The following is a 17,207-nucleotide window of genomic DNA, read 5'->3' on the forward strand; positions in this document are numbered from 1 at the left end:
TACATCGCCGTTGTAGAGGCCAAGTTCGCACTGTTCTGGAGAGATGGAGAGGAGAGAGATGGAGAGGAGAGATGGAGAGGAGAGAGAGGGAGGGTGGGAGAAGGAGAGAGAGGGAGAGGGAATTGAAAGAGAGAGAGAGGGGGGAGGATACAAAGAGAGCGAAGAATAGAGAGAGAGTAAGGAAAGAGAAGGATAGAGAGAGTGAGATAGGGAGAACACAGAGAGTGATAAAAGAGAAGGATAGAGATAGTGATAGGGGGAGGATATAAAGAGTTAGCAAAGATAGACAAGGATAGAGAGAGTGAGAGAGGGAGACTGAAAGGGAGGGAAGAGAGAGGGGGGGAGGGAAGAGGGTGGGAGAAGGAGAGAAAGCGTGGTATGAGTTGGGCTAGGCGGTGGTGGCAATAGTTAGAGAGAGATTGTTCAAATAGAGAGAGAGGATAGCTAAGAAAAGATCCCTCCACCAAGCTCCCTCAAAAATCACACTCCTTGTGAAGGATACCAAAGAGATTAGTAGTAGATTTTTTTCCCCCTGAAAATTCAATTAATAAACTTCCAAAACATACCACACTCCATTCTTTAAGAAATCAATTTAAGTAATGGTAGTAAGACATTAGCAACATATTTTTTTCCCGTTAAAAAATACAATTAATAAACTTCCAAAACATACCACTCCATCCATTAGGAAATCAACATGACCCAATAGCCAACTCAAAACGCATATCACGCTTGTTTCAAGAAATGCTTCAAGCACTAGAATCATAGATTTATAGTCTATTATAATACCAATAGTCTAATGTCGCTCATATGTAGCCACATATTATACACACATGAACACAACTTAGTAGGGCCCAATCTTGATGCAAAAAAAAAAGCAATTACATTGGAAGTGTTGATTCAACTTTAAGTTTATGTGGAAACTCTAAATTCTAGTGTTTCTAGCACTCAACACATCACTCTAGTGTGACCTCCCACACATCACTCTAGTGACCTCCCACACATCGCAAGAACTAGATATCAACTAAGGGGACGATGTTAACCAAATCAATTGATGAAAGGTCAACAAAGGTGAAAGGCTTATATAATTAAATTAATTCTTCCATAAGACGCTTATTACATAGGAAATAGAAGGTGTACATAAATTAAGAAGCTTCCGCACAATCCATTATACACCTCCACAAAAATCCTTAACATAAATGAAGTATATATTTAAATTAAATTCTATGAACTTCAAAAGGATATAGGATGTGCAATCTATGAAACAATCGCAATTCACGCCCAACATCTTTTCTCACAAAAGAGGAGAAGTACACGACGTGATTCCTATAGCCAAATTTGCCTATTGCATAGTATTTTGTCTGTTTAATTTATCATATATGATATGAAGTAAATAATTTACGCCCTAGTGAGAGTTGTACCTTGAGCCTTGTATATATGAGGTGGGAGCGATACGATAAAGGAAGTACACGCTACTCTAGTAGTAGCCACACATTCCGAATTGACAAGGGCTTGATGGTGGACAAGCATTGCCACATCTACCACAATGCGAAGAGTCTCTACTAACATCTGTGCATTGGCCATTACAGCAAATCTCCATGAAGCTACAGTGTGTCCCGCAGCTTCCACAGTTGGCTAGGTCGGTGGCCATGTCTACACAGGCTCCACCACAGCATGCTGGCTTCTCCGGCGCAGGCCTAGGAAGTTGGCCGTATGAAGAAATCATCTCGCGGCAGGCATTGGGATTAGATGAGCAACTGCGAAACCGACCATTCGGACGCCTTTGTGCGCCGCCCACCATTCTTATCTTTGACGTGCTCTGAGAACTGACGTTTTGATGGCCATGCGAGCCCACCAGTTTGATCTTCTTTTCACTCGGCAGTAGCAATCTACTCTCTTCTTGTGGCGCATCTACTGCATCGTGGGCGCGCAGCTTACCATCGTCTAAAAGAAAAGCGTTCTCCCCCTGTGGCACATTGTCAACAAGTACAGTAACCTCCTTGTCAACATTGCCGTCAAGAGATGTAGCAGCTGCAGGTTGTAGCAGCAAGCTGCTCTCTTCTTTTGATTCATCCACAACATGCAGCTTGCCATCCTCTAACAGAAAAGCGTTCTGCACATTGTCAAGTAGAGTAAGCTCCTTGCCCATATTGCCTCGAAGAGCTGCAATCTTTGCAGTAGGTGCCTCCTTGCCGTTGTCTAGACGCAGTGCACCCTCCTCTTGTGGCACATTGCCAAGCAGAGTGACGGCCTCCCCAAAGGCGTTATAGTAGGCTCTGCGATCACTCACCTTACGGGCATTGGGGTGGTATTTTGTCAAGAGAAAGCCACAACCCAATAGCAAAGACAGAACGGCGACAGAAAGCTGCAAGCAAACGGAGGCTTTGCAATTAGAGCCTGGCGCCATGAGTACAAGCTAGATGGGCTGCAGGGAATCTCATAAAAACTTCAACGCTGCTTAAGTAATATGTGCCACCATTCTAGTTGTCTATCAGCTCCGCTGTTTTTTGCAGGCCATGCTAACTAATAAGCCTCCTATCACGCAAAAAAGATAGGATTTGCTCACACACGCACACGAGGATCATGCACGCAACACATAATTGTAACTATAGCATGGTTTTGAAATTTGCATTCAAGGAATGAGAATCATTCAGCCTTTACTCTACCTATACATGTCTGTAAAATGTGGAGCTTGCAGAGGTCAGCTGCAGTGTCCGGTATTGAGTGCACAGGACCAGAAACAACAAGGACTCACAAGGCCCATACGAGACGCTTTCCTCGTGAGTTTGGAGCCTTTCGTGCTGTTTCCAAAAAAGCTGCACAAATGTAAGACATCAATAAGGGCATAAGATCAAGACTCGTCTTTGGGTTCCTTGTTGGCAGTTGGAACTTGGCACTTCATAAACTTTTACAAGACCTTGTAGAGTGTAATTCAGTGTAATGGTATTAGTGCCCCATATTCATTAATTAGTGCCCGTCAAGGTGCACTTAAAATTGACCTTAGGTTCTATGTGTGGCAAAAGAAATCGTCATGGCAGCACTAGTGCAAGAAGGTGGTTCCTCTCATTTCATTGGGGAACAAGAGTTCATCAACATTGCAAAGGAGATGGGACCACTAGTAGAAGACAACTGGTAGGCTAATCTCGTTGGTAAATTTGGTAGCTGTTAAATAGTTATTAAATGCACATGATAGTATTAATACTACACATGCACGTGATGGATGATATGTGTGATGGTGTTGTGTGCAAGTTGGATCATGATTTATGTGGGCATGACCTTGAGGAGGGTAGAGATGGCAGTGAGCACACCGAGAGCATTGATACTTCTACACCTATCTTCCTTCCTTCCTATGAAAAAAAACAAAATGAAATTTAATTCCCATGTGAAGTACAGTTCATGGTGTGAAACACCTTTCACGTCGTGAAAAACCAGTTCACGCGAAAAAAAAAAGAAATTTAATTCCCATGTGAAGTTCGGTTCACGGCGTGAAACATCTTTCACATCGTGAAAAACCAATTCCCACAGAAAAAAATAAAATTTAATTCCCACGTGAAGTCTGGTTCACGGCGTGAAACACCTTTCACGTTGTGAAAAATCGGTTCATGCGAAAAATAAATAAATAATCAAAATTTAATTCCCACAATCCCACTTCCAAGGCAGTAACGCTAGAAGTGATTGAAGAAGAAGAAGAAGAAGATGAAAGAGATCATACTCCACCTGCGAGTAGATCTTGGTTCCAATTTGTTTGAAGGAAAAGAATCTAAAAAGATTATTCATGCAAGAATGCAACCTCAGATTTCATTGGAGGCTATGGCCTAAATTGGAATAAAATATCTCATAAATACTTATGTGTGGGAAAAATAGACCATACACACATGAGGGGGAACGATTGCACCCAATCTTGGAGCCGAATCTTTGTGAGCTAAGTATTTTCATTTGTTTTTGAATATTTTAATCATGGTCATGTGATGTTTGATGAATTGTGAATTTAAATCAATTTCTTGCAATTTATTTGATTTCTATCTCCCTAGAAATTTAGATCCCGTGACAGTTTGTGGTTGAAAAGTCAGTATGTCAATAACATATGCTATGACTCTAATATGTCCCATGCATTTTCCTAGTGAGATAGGTTCTCCATTGATCCTCTTCTTCTTCACTTACCTATGGGTAAGTGACATGTTCTTCCACGAAGTGACCATTGGAACCTTGACTATTTGCTAGACAGTAAGTGAGCAATAATATAGTGAAGCTTTAAGATCCCTAATGGCATGTACTCCTGAGAATGAGAGGAGTTGATAACCCCAAAATTGTATCAAAAATTACCTTAATAAGGTGTTTCTTCATCACCAAATTTATTTTTTCTATGTTTTATGGCAAATGTGCCTTATAAGTGATTAGCTTTAATAACGGGTTCACAAATTTGTAAAAGCCAATGCACATTTAAATTTATTCATTTCTTTGGTAGTATGAGAACCTTAGTCAACTAGAAAAATACAGCTAATGCACATTTGAATTTATTCATTTCTTTGGTAGTATGAGAACCTTAGTCAACTAGAAAAATAAAGCCTCAATTTAGAACTTTAAAAAAAGTAAAAGTTGTATATTTTTTAAAATTGAATAAAATATCAAGAAAAGTTGGGCTAGGTGGTTAGAGAAGAGCATGACTCATGAAAACGAGTTGTCTTCTTTTTTCCCTCTCCTTTATTTGCAAGCTTCTTTCTAACGGTAGCCTTCAACTAAAATAGCATTGATTCGCCCATTGCAGCCTTCAAGTTTCAAGCATCCATACAATAGTCCCCTTTTACATTTGTCTACATTAGCATTAGCTGTCTTAAAATGCCATCAACATATGATATTATATGAACTTCATCATATAACCCAACGCAATTACCCACATGGGTACTCCCATATGGTCATACCAAACATAATTACTAATGGGTACTCCCATCAATATTATACGAATTTTATCATATAACTCAGCGTAACGTGGTTATTCCCACATGGATACTCCCGAGTCGAACATGTCAATGAAGATGTTGTGATCGATGATCAAGAAATAAGAGATGATCATGATAATGAGGATGAGCGTGCCATTTCTCATGATCATGAGGATGACCCTACCATTGAGGATGACGATGATGTTGATGAGGATGATCAGGGCATCGATACCATTATCAATGGACAGAATATCGATAGTGGAATAAATTTAATCGTAGCCTTACAAATTGATCAAATGGATATTGATGTTGATCGTTTGGCAAGGATGGATCTTATTGAAGATGAGATCGAACCCTAACCAATCCATCACTGTATCGTTCTAAATTGATGACATTTCTATTGTGTAAATTTACCTTAAACTTTTGAATTAAAAAACCTCTTCATTTTAACTTACGTGTTATACTTACATAATTTTAGGTGAACCCCTTGAGTATTGTGTCCACTCTCCCATTTTTAAGTCTAAAAACAATCCTAGTTAGGTTTGGTAATCTACAAAGCCCAGAGATCATGCCATGTGTGACCCTTAGGTGTACATAAATATTATATGTACATGCCACTTTATGTCCCAATCAACTCGGGGAGGATCCACATAAACACCATGCCACTTCACCTTGCCACCTCCCCCCTCCATGTCAATATGGTCAACCTAGTTGACTTTAGACCTCATCACCCGTCATTGATGTCACATCATGTTGCCACCTCACACTTGGTGACAGGGCATACCACATCATGGAATGCCATGTTATGCAACCTTCCACGTCATCCCTCCACAAGTCAAAACCCATGTAGACATGTGGAGTAGCCACATTAGCCATAGTGGTGCCATGTGGTAGAGTACGTTCCGCGTGGCATGCTTGCACATTGTACCTCCTCAGCCCCTATCCCCATCAAGCATATTGGTAGTAGCTACCAACTTGCGTAGCTTGCTACCAATGCATGTCGGTAGCTACCTAAGCATGTTGGTAGCTATCGACATGCCTAGATAGATAGCTACCAATGCATGCCGAGTGCTACCAATGCATGCCAGCTACACTAGGAGCATTAGGAGCTCCAAAGGAATACATGTCGGGTTCTACCTAGGCATGTCTATAGCTTATGATGCATGTCGGGTGCTCCCGACATGCACCAAGAGCTCGCAATGCATGTTGGATGCTTCCTAAGTCGGCATGCAACCGAGAGCTTCCAAGGCATGCTAGATGCTACCGAGGCATGCCAGTAGCTATTGGCATGTATTGGGAGCCCCCAATGCATGCACTAGGAGCTACCTAAGCATGCCAGGCTAGAGGCATGCATCGAGATCTCCCAATGCATGTTGAGTGCTACCTGGGCATGCTAGTAGCATCTAATGCATGTCGGGTGCTACTACCTAGGCATGCCAATAGCTATTGGCATGCACCAGAAGCTCCCAATGCATATCGATAAATTTTGGCATCCATCGGGATCTCCCAATGCATGATAGGTGCTACCTAGGCATGTCGGTAGCTACCAGCATGCACTGAGATCTCCCAATGCATGTCGGTAGCTACTAACATGCACTAGGAGCTACCTAGGCATGTTGGGTGCTACCCAGGCATGTTGGGTGCTTTCAATGCATGTAGGGTGCTATCTAGGCTTGTTGGTAGCTTCCAATGCATGTTGGGTGGTGCTATCTAGGCATGTCGGTAACTCTCGGCATGCACTGGATTGGGAGCTCCCAATGCACATGCAAAGGATGTCGGTAAGTTTTAGCATCCTCCCACTTATTGGGTATTTGTGTTTTTATTCATAAAAATAGCCCACAAACCAAAAATAGTTGCACGCTTATGCATGGGCTTTCCCTTTACAAAAATAGGAGTTGTTTTCACCAAAAGCTTAGATAAATTCTTCCTATCGAAACCACTAAAGGAAAAATACATAAATAACCCCAAGGGCTAATTTTTGTGCAATAAAATTAATAGGTCCATGCCCATGTATAACAAGAGTGGACATTCAACAATAATACAAAATATCTCGTAATAAATATCATGGCCAAAATTACCAAAATCATTGGTTGTTCTGCCAAAGTCAAAATACTATAAATGAGAACCTTCCCTGTAATTACTCATGCCAAATCATCGCCATCATGTCGTCCTAGCCATACCAGCTTACGAGAACAAGGCTCGTCAATACCACCAACCTACAAGTTGTCCATTCAAACACATTACACATTAGAAACACCTACTAGAATTACACAACACATAAGAGTTAAATATAACACTTAGTTCCAGCCATCTCTAAATTCATATGTCCTACACATGGAATATTCAGAATCAACTAAGTGCCTTAGTATGAACATAGTGGTAATTAGGCATCCCTAATGTTGAGATATCGAGCTCATCTAGTGAGGCGGTGTGGACACTGATGACCCACCTGGGGGGATAGGCCCCACACTGATGACCCACCTGGGGGGATAGGCCCCACACTTACACCACTAGCATGGTTGGTGAGATCATGGGTGATATGCGGCCAGTGGGATGACAGGCTGTGTGACAGCCATTCTAGAGACTGGCATAGTTATAGCGCCAGCTCATTTAGTTGGGTTCACACTATAGAGAACCCTATTATGTATTTGCTTGAGTACCTTTCATATGTGAGTACTCTTATCTTTGTATATGGTGTGTTGAGTGTTGAGTGAAGAAGAAGAAGATTTTCAGCCTCTCACCTTGTGTGTTCTCTATTAGGGTTTTGTGAGTGTGTGTGTGCTTGCAAGAGCTCAAGCTCTCCTCTCCCCTACATCTTTTCATGGTATTAGAGCCTGGATCATGCTAAGGGCTGAGCTACAAGCAAGAGAAGCACATGAAGCAGTACAAGGGTTAGAGCTTCAACTACTCTTTCCTATTTATGTTGGCGACTACACCCTGTCGGGAGCTCTACAGGAGGCACCGGCAAACAATCTCTGATTGAGGAGCTTTCTTCGCGGTAGTAAAGCTATAGGGAAACTATACTTTCCTATCGGGCAGTGTCCTATATCAGATAGAATTTTTTGGACCGGAAACGCGTTTCAGGTGTGTCTCGACTTACGTTTTTCAAAAAGCAGGCGATTTCGAGCACTGTTGCGGGGGTAAGTCATCGATGCTCTGTAGAACTCTATTATAAGAACTACAGGAAGACAGATTGGCTGTGCAGACAGTGTGTGTGCTGCAAGAAGGTCAACAGTTGCCATTGGTGTATGTATGCACATTGAGGTCACTGGACATTTGAGTCTACAGTACCGTCACAGAAAATACAGCAGTTTGTGCAGGACAAACGAGAGTGCTGTTTCTGTCTTTGTTGTCATCCATGTAGATGACTTGATCATTATGGGGGACCATGATGCAGAGATCTTTGATGTAAAGATCTTGCTTAGACAGAAGTTTGAGATGAAGGATCTGGGGGAGCTCACATATTTCTTGGGCATTGAGGTGATTAGGTCACCACATGGTATTGGATTACTGCAGAGACAGTATGGCTTGGACATGTTGCCTAGTATGGTATGACAGGCTGTAAGCCTATCTCAGTGCCATTGGATCAGATGGCAAGTTGAGTACAGATTTAGGGAGGATCCTACTATGTATAGGCACATAGTAGGAAGCTTGATCTACATGATGATCACCAGGCCAGATTTGAGCTATGCTGTTGGGTTAGTGAGTCAGTTTATGCAGGTTCCTCGAAAACCGCATTTGGATGCATTGAGATGCATACTGAGATATGTGAGGTCTACCTTGCATTGTGGACTATTTTATGAAACTGGGATAGAGATATGTGTACATGGGTACACATATGTGCTGATTGGGCTGTGGCAGTATCTCAGATAGAAGATCTACTAGTGGCTTCATGTTTTCTTTGGGGAGTGCTGCTATGACTTGGAGCAGCAAGAAGCAGCCTACGGTTGCTCTATCTACAGAGGCCGAGTACATAGGTGCTGCTATGGTAGCATGTGAGGTAGCTTTGTTGAGAAAGCTACTTGCAGATTTGGGTCTATCAGTGGATAGACAAGTTGTCATTTTCTGTGACAACATTAGCAGTATATACAGTTGGACAGGAACCCAGTTTTTCATGCTCACACAAAGCATATAGAGGTCCACTACCATTTTGTCAGAGAGAAGGTCTTGGTAGGAGACGTTGACCTTGTTTATGTCAGCACACGGAGGATCAGGTAGTTGACATCTTCACCAAAGCATTGGGTACAGAGAAGCTCCACAAATTCAGGGCTTTGCTTGGAGTGTACATGAGATGGAGTTGAGCTCGAGGGGGAGTGTTGAGATATCAAGCTCATCTAGTGAGGCGGTGGACACTGATGACCCGCCTGGGGGATAGGCCCCACACTTACACCACTGGCATGGTTGGTGAGATCATGGGTGATATGTAGCGAGTGGGATGACAGGCTGTGTGACAACCATTCTAGAGACTAGCATAGTTATAGCGCCAGCTCATTTAGTTGGGTTCACACTATAGAGAACCCTATTATGTATTTGGTTGAGTACCTTTCATATGTGAGTACCCTTATCTTTGTATATGGTGTGTTGAGTGTTGAGTGAAGAAGAAGACGATTTTCAGCCTCTCACAAGATGAGAGGGAACGATGTGAGAGAATACAAAAAGAAGATGAGGAGTTTAAGAATGAACACTCTCGACCACCACCTCACTTCTTAGGAAAGAATGGATATCTATACTATGTCCAAGCATAAGATAGTATCAAAGACCAAGTAAAACGATCAGATGGATTCCAACTAGGAGAAAAGCTAAAAACTGTTAGCAAAAATTACAAAAAACACAGAGACCAAAATAAAAAATCAAGTCTCAAACAGATTCAAAAGAGAGTGTCAGAAGTGCAAAGATAAAGGTTGAACGAAAAACTCTGATGCAAGATTGCAAAAGAGAGCTCAAAACCGCATGGTCTTCAATTAGTGATGACTCAAGTGGACAAGAACAAGGTCTCAATGTTCCCCCAAACTTCACACAGTACACTCTTCAAGATCGGAAGATTGTTCTTCAACAGCCCATGCGACAAAAGCCAAGCATGCCAGGGGTTTCATATGATGGTCCAGAAGATGCAAAAAAATTTGATATCGCTGAGCCAGGAAAAGAGCCTCGCTATGTGTGGATTGCCACAGACTTGTCCTTAGATGAGGAGAAGTTATTAATTCAAACAATAAAGGAGTATCGCGATGTTTTTGCTTGGAGTTATATAGACCTCAAAGGAGTTGATCCAAGCATATGTCAGCATACAATTCCATTGCGAGAGGATGCAAAGCCTTCCAAGCAACGTCCTTATACTTACAATGAGAATTTTGCACGAAAGATAAAAGAAGAAATAGACAAGCTCTTAGAGGTAAAATTTATCTATGAGATTGAACACACTGAATGGGTGTAGTGGTGCCCAAGAAAAATGGAAAACTTCGAGTATGTGTAAACCTCAAGAAGGTAAATGCAGCTACTATACGTGATCATTACCCACTTCCAATCACGGATCATGTTTTGGAACGTGTTGCAGGGAAAAAGGCATAGAGTTTCTTGGATGGATTCTCCGGTTACAATCAAGTGTCAATTGATCCGAAGGATCAACACAAGACAACCTTTGCTACTGAAGATGGCATCTTTTCCTATTGTGTTATGCCATTTGGTCTAACAAATGCACCTGCAACCTTTCAGTGGTTAATGAGTCATGTATTCAAGGAGTACCTTAGGCTATTTCTTGAGATCTTCATGGATGATTTATGTGTTCACTCACAAGAGCGTGATGATCATATAGAACACCTCAGACTTGTGTTTCAAAAGTGTTAAGTTTATTGTATATTCTTGAATCCTGACAAGTGCAAATTCATGGTAAGACAAGGGAAGATTTTGGGCCGTATTGTTTCTCGCAATGGTATCTCAACAGATATGGATAAAATTGATGTCATTATCTCATTACCTCGGCCTATCAATCCTAAAGGGGTACAAATATTCATGGGACATTGTGGCTATTATCATCGATTCATCTACATGTACGCTGTCCTAGCCAGACCATTATATGCTTCTTGTAAAGTTTAATTGGACTGACGAGTGTGAGGAATCCTTTGAAAAGTTGAAGCAAGCATTAGTGTGTGCACCCATCTTACGGGCACCAGATTGGAACCAAATCTTTCATGTCCATATTGATGCTTCAAACTTTGCAATTGGATGTATTTTGGCTCAATCGAGAGAACATAATAAGGATTTCCCAATCGCATATGCTAGTCGTCGACAGTTGAGCAATGCTGAGAAGAATTATACCACAACAGAAAGAGAAGGTTTGTCCACGATATATGCAGTGAAAAAGTTTCGCCATTACCTTTTGGCAAACAAATTTATATTTTTTATGGACCATCAAGCACTACTATATTTGGTGAATAAGCCTTGTGCCACTGGAAGGATTGTGAGGTGGTTTGTCATCCTTCTTGAGTTTGATTTTTAAGTGGCAGTCTGAAAAGGAACAACTCATCTTAGGGCATATCATTTGTCTCGAATCACCTCTGGAGAAGCTCCTGTGGGTGTGGATGATGATATGTTAGATTCAACACTTTTTCGTGTAGAGACAGCTCCTAAATGGTCTGAACCCATCTTAGAAATTTTGACAAGTGGGCAGATACAACTAGCGGGTCCTAATGTGGACCTATGGCGACCATTCAAGTTAATCTCAGGGAGATTATATCGTCAGGGTAATGATGGAGTGTTGCGGCTTATACCTAACCCTGACCAATATGAGGAGATCTTGGAATGGACACATGAGGGTATTGGTGGAATCCATGCATCAGCTACTACTTGCGTGCGACGTATAACTCAGGATGGGCAATGGTGGCCTACCATCATGCATGCGGATGCTGAAAAATTTGTTCGCAACTGTGCTTCATGTCATATTCAACAACCAATTCATAATGTCACATTATTTCAAATTTCAACTACACCAAGATGAGTAAGTATATTGTGGACTATCTTCAGCATGGTCATACTGATCGTACAATTCCTAAATATCGAAAGCGTGCTATTGAAGTTGAAGCGGCCAACTATATGCTCATAGAGGGGCAAGGATGGCAACTTGCGCATGTGTGTATGTGAAGCTGACTACTTGAAAATCTTGACTCATGCACATGCAGGTGTTGGGGGTGGACACTTCTCGGGAAATACCATAGCTAAGTTGATTAGGTGGTCTGGGCTTTGGTGGCCAACCTTACAAATGGATGCCGAAGAATATGTAAAACGTTGTGACGATTGTCAAAGGGCCAGACCTCCCATCACAAAGGACAATATGTCATTGCAGCCTATGTTAAGCACACTTGCTTTTGCCAAATGGGGTATTGATTTTGTCGGTCAGCTCATCATAAGCATGCCGAATATATTATAGTCGCAACTGACTATTTGACCAAATGGGTAGAGGCAAAGGCTACAATCAAAAATGATGCCAGAACCATAGCCAAGTTCTTGTATGAGTACGTGTTTACACGCTATGGCTTACCTATTGAAATTGTTAGTGATCAAGGTGTGCACTTTGTGAATGAGGTCATAGAGTTTTTACTTCAAGAATTTCTGGTAATTCAAAAGCGTTCTGCACCATATCATCCCAAGACCAATGGTCAAGCTGAGAGTACTAACAAGATTCTCGGCACAACACTCACAAAGATTGTTGAGGGACATAGGACTGATTGGAAGCAAAAGTTACACTCAGTTCTTTGGGCATATAGAACAGCCTATAAAACATCTGTGGTGGGCAACCCCATTTGAGCTTGCTTTTGGGCTAGATGCAATTCTTCCCATTTAATTTCTTGTACCTACTCTACGAGTTGCTAAACAATTGGACTGGACTGGTCATGAGCTTTCTCAATGCATTGATGAATTCAAAAAGCTTGATGAGACCCGCTTATTGGCGGTAATGGGGATGTATGCCGAGAAGAGGAGACAAAAGCAATGGTATGATCGAAATGCAACAACTGGCCGATTCAAAAAAGGGGACCTTGTGCTCTTGTACACACTTAAGAAGCATAAGCGAAAGCTCAAGAAATGTGGCCTAGGACCGTTTGTGATTAATGAGCTTACTCCTAGTGGTGCAGTGCGTTTAGAGACACTAGAAGGTGAGCAAAAAAAATCACTAAATTGATATTTACCCAAAACTAGATGTTTATTTGAAGGGAATCCTTGCTAGAACTAAACCGAATGAATTTGGTTAGACAACGAGAGGGACGGACAGTAAACCTACTTGTCCATCTCTCGATCTGAATTAAGCAAAAAACTTCGTGACAAATTCCAGTTCCTAAATACAAAGAATAGACTACTGGAACTAAACTAGTTTTTCCTTTGATCGAACTCACCAAGAATCTAGTTGGACAAATAGACAAAATGATGGGTAGATTACCCTCATGAGAGATCAAGAATCCTCATTATGAAATTGGGAATTATGGAAAAAGGGGTTTTTGGAACCAATCTCAAACTTGAATTTTACTTGCATTGGAACCTCTATTTTTCGTTCAAAGGACTATTTTGTGCCAGAATGCTGGAGGAAGCATTTGGTATGTGTTTTACTAAGAGAAGGTTCATTGGAACAGCTGCTGCTGGCGGCGGGGAGTCGTCAAGGGACGTTGCTTGCGGCAAAGCCTACCGAGTTCTTGACCAGTCTCAGTATAGTTAAAATGGTGCACTTCCGGTACGATGGGCGAGGACCGATGAAGTGGTCCCTGAGTGAAGTTCTAGGATACCTACTAAGGAGGATCCTAGAGGGTTCTGACTAGGCGAGCATGGGCTTGCGGTTGCTAGGACACCCATGCGTATGTCAAGGAAGATTTCGGATGGACTAAAAGAAAAGATTTTTGGGAACCAAATTTTGATACTACTGGATCTCGTTTGTTGGCCAACTAACAAAGAGTCTAGAGGACACATTTTGTAATACAATGGACTCGAAATTTTGGAAAATGATGATCAGAAATATTATGATTTCTATTGATTTAAAGCCAATCGAGTTTGTTATAAATGGCAATTTCATATTGGGTGTGTACGTGGTATGCCTACCTGACTTTTTGCATGAATCCCCGGCTACGGGGCCTGGGAACTCTTTTCGTCAGTACCCGGGCAAAAACACAACCAAATCTTTATAAAGTAATCCCACCAATACAGTGGTTGGGTGGTTGGCTAACCCATGGGCTAGATGGGGTTAAGCTGGATCAGAGGATTCCTGTGAAACAACTAGATACGATTAGTTACGTTAATTAGATTAAATCCCGAGAAGACCTTGTTTTATGGGAGGGGATCAGTGGTGGCTGTGCCTCGTAAATGAGGAAAAAAGCAATGATTCCATGGACCAAGTGCAAGTCTCTTCTTGATCTGACCATGTGACTTCAGGTTCTGTCAGATCAGTTTAACTAGTTAAGACTTTGACTCGTTAGAGTAATTCCCCCGTTAGAAGATTTTCCTATGGCGGAATCGCCCGTGCCTTCCGGGTGAGGGGAGTCTTTCTAGGCTCGATTTTGGAGGAATCGCCTGTGTCCGGACATCCGCGGGTGAGGCCTCGAGTGTGGATCCCCGCCCTGTGCGCGGGAGGCCGACGCCGCTTCCACCGCCGGTGAACCGCGGATGGGATAGGGGTCTCACAATGGCAATGGTGCCATTCTACTCCTCAAGATGGTCCCATGCGAGGCCTTGAGAATGGCACCACTACCATTCCTTGAATGTAATGGAGAATGGCACTCTCCCCATGAGTGATAGAAGGCCTTGAGAATGGCTCCATTGCCATTCTTTTTAGAATGTAAGGGAGAATGGCACCACTGCCATTCTTCCTTGAATGTAAGGGACAATGTCATGTCGTGCCATTCTACCCTTAAAGGTGATGGGAGGACTTAATAATGGCAGCAACAACTACCATTCTTCCTTGAAAGTAAGGGGGAATGACAATGGTGCCAATCTACCCCTTAAGATGATGGGATGTGAGGCCTTGAGAATGTCACCACTGCCATTCTCTGAATGTAAGGGAGAATGGCACCACCGCCATTCTTTCAAGAATGTAAGGGGAGAATGGCACCATTGCCATTCTTCCTTGAATACAAAGGAGAATGGCGGTCATGTCATTCTCCCCCCTTCAAGAAGGTGATGTGAGGACTTGATGCCATTCTCCTTGAATACAAAGGAGAATGGCGGTCATGCCATTCTCCCCCCTTCAAGAAGAAGGTGATGTGAGGACTTGATGGCACTCATACCATTCTCCCCACCATGAAGTGATAGGAGGCCTTGATAATGGCACCACTGCCATTCTTAATAGAATGTAAGGGAGAATGGCACTACTACCATTCTTCCTTGAAATGTAAAGGAGAATGGCATGTCATGTCATTATCCCCTTCAATATGATGGGAGGACTTGAGAATGGAAGCCACTACCATTCTTCCCTGAAAGTAAGGGTGAATGGAAGTGGTGCCATTCTACCCCTCAAGAGGATGGGATGTGAGGCATTGAGAATGGCAATACTGCCATTCTTCCTTGCATTCAAGGAAGAATGGCAATGGTGCTATTCTCCCCTTTAGTGATGGGACAGGAGACATTGAGAATGGCACCACTTACATTCTTCCTTGCATTCAAGGAAGAAAGGTAGTGGTGCCATTCTCCCCTTCAAGGTGAGTGATGGGAGGCCAAACAGAGGTTCCAATGCAAGTAAAATTCCCAGTTTGAGATTGGTTCCACAAAACCCCTTTTTTCATAATTCCCAGTTTCATAATGAGGATCCTTAATCTCTCGCATCATCAAGGTAATCTACCCATCATTTGACTGATTGTCCAACTAGATTCTTGGTGAGTTTGGTCAAAGGAAAACTAGTTTAGTTCAACAGTAGTCTATTCTTTGTATTTAGGAACTGGAATTGGTCACTAAGTTTTTGCTTGATTCAAATTGAGGTGGACAAGTAGGTTTACTATCCATCCCTCTCGTAGTCTAACCAAATTCATTCGATTTAGTTCTAACAAGGATTCCTTCAGAAACATCTAGTTTTGGGTAAATACCAATTTAGTGATTTAACCACATAAAATATCTAAATATATTCTTTCTACCATTTAATTTCTCAACCTTAATTCCCTAGGTAGAATTATGGTGGAAATTCATCTTTTGACACTAAAAATTAATTCAAATCCTTCTTTTCTTAAATATCATAAAAATTCTTCTTTTAACTAAGTACCAATATCTATTTTTTAATAAACTTGAAATACCTCCTTTTCCCATTTAATGAGTGCAATCCAAATGTCATGGGAATTCCTCTTTTATCATAAATTAGATCTATCTGAAATTCCTCTTTAAATTAAAGAAATTTATTCAATATTCCAATATACCAAGAATTCTTCTTTTTTCATTTAAATGATTGAATTCCAAATATGATTTCATCATTTAAATCTATTCATGGATAAAATAATTTTAACTAAAGTTTACAAAAAAATATCCATTAATCCTAATATGACAAGAATTTCACTTTTCTCATTTAAATGATTGAATTCCAGATATGATAGGAATTCCTCTTTCATCATTTAAATTTATTTATGCATAAAAATAAATTTAACTAAAATTCTTCTTTAATTTTAAATAAAATATCCATTATTTTGATATTCCAATTTTTCTCTTTCTCCATTGGAATACATGGATCTCCATTATCATGGGAATTCCTCTTTTATCAATCATAAAAATAAAATTACTAGAAATTTCTCTTTTTCTCTAATTAACTATTTATGCATAAACATTAAAAATTAATTTTCCATGAATATGATGAGAATTATTCATTTAACCTAGGATAACTAATCCTAGAATATGGTAGGAAGTTCTCTTTTCACATTATGCATAAAAATAATTTATGTGTTAATTTTTAAAAATTTTGCGATAGCTCCGCTACTATTACTAATAATTTTTAATAATTTTGAAAAGAGTAATACAATATGATAGAATAACTACCATTTGGACTAATATCACTTAATCCCTAAGTTTATCATAATTTAAGTAACATAAAAGCATTAAAAAGCCATTTCTTTGGCCTCTAATTTGACTAGCATAGAGTTTACTTTTAGAATTAAGAATTGCTCCATGAGAAGCATCATTGAATATAGAATTGGTCATAGGAATGACCATTCTTTGGGGGAGAGAGAGATATGCTTAAAAAACATTTTAATTTAAGCATAAATATAATCTTTATATGATTAATCATTAAAATTCATTAGAGAGCTTCATTTGCATTGAAGAACCATT

General features: G+C 40.9%; 1 protein-coding gene across 1 annotated transcript; it reads right to left on the reverse strand.

The window, feature by feature from the left end:
* Nucleotides 1-1,168: 1,168 nt before the first annotated feature.
* Nucleotides 1,169-2,620, reverse strand: LOC147604352 (uncharacterized). The gene has a single exon (XM_086795356.1). It carries the CDS (start codon nucleotides 2,402-2,404, stop codon nucleotides 1,475-1,477), a length of 930 nt encoding a protein of 309 aa, XP_086651482.1. The 5' UTR covers nucleotides 2,405-2,620; the 3' UTR covers nucleotides 1,169-1,474.
* Between the last annotated feature and the right edge of the window lie 14,587 nt (nucleotides 2,621-17,207).

This window comes from Cibotium barometz, chromosome 62 (assembly GCF_041138505.1).
Source record: "Cibotium barometz isolate CiBa-2024 chromosome 62, ASM4113850v1, whole genome shotgun sequence".
Lineage (NCBI taxonomy): Eukaryota > Viridiplantae > Streptophyta > Polypodiopsida > Cyatheales > Cibotiaceae > Cibotium > Cibotium barometz.

Excerpts from the sequence above, each read along its gene's own strand:
- LOC147604352 (XM_086795356.1), bottom strand. The coding sequence starts at position 2,404 with ATGGCGCCAGGCTCTAATTGCAAAGCCTCCGTTTGCTTGCAGCTTTCT.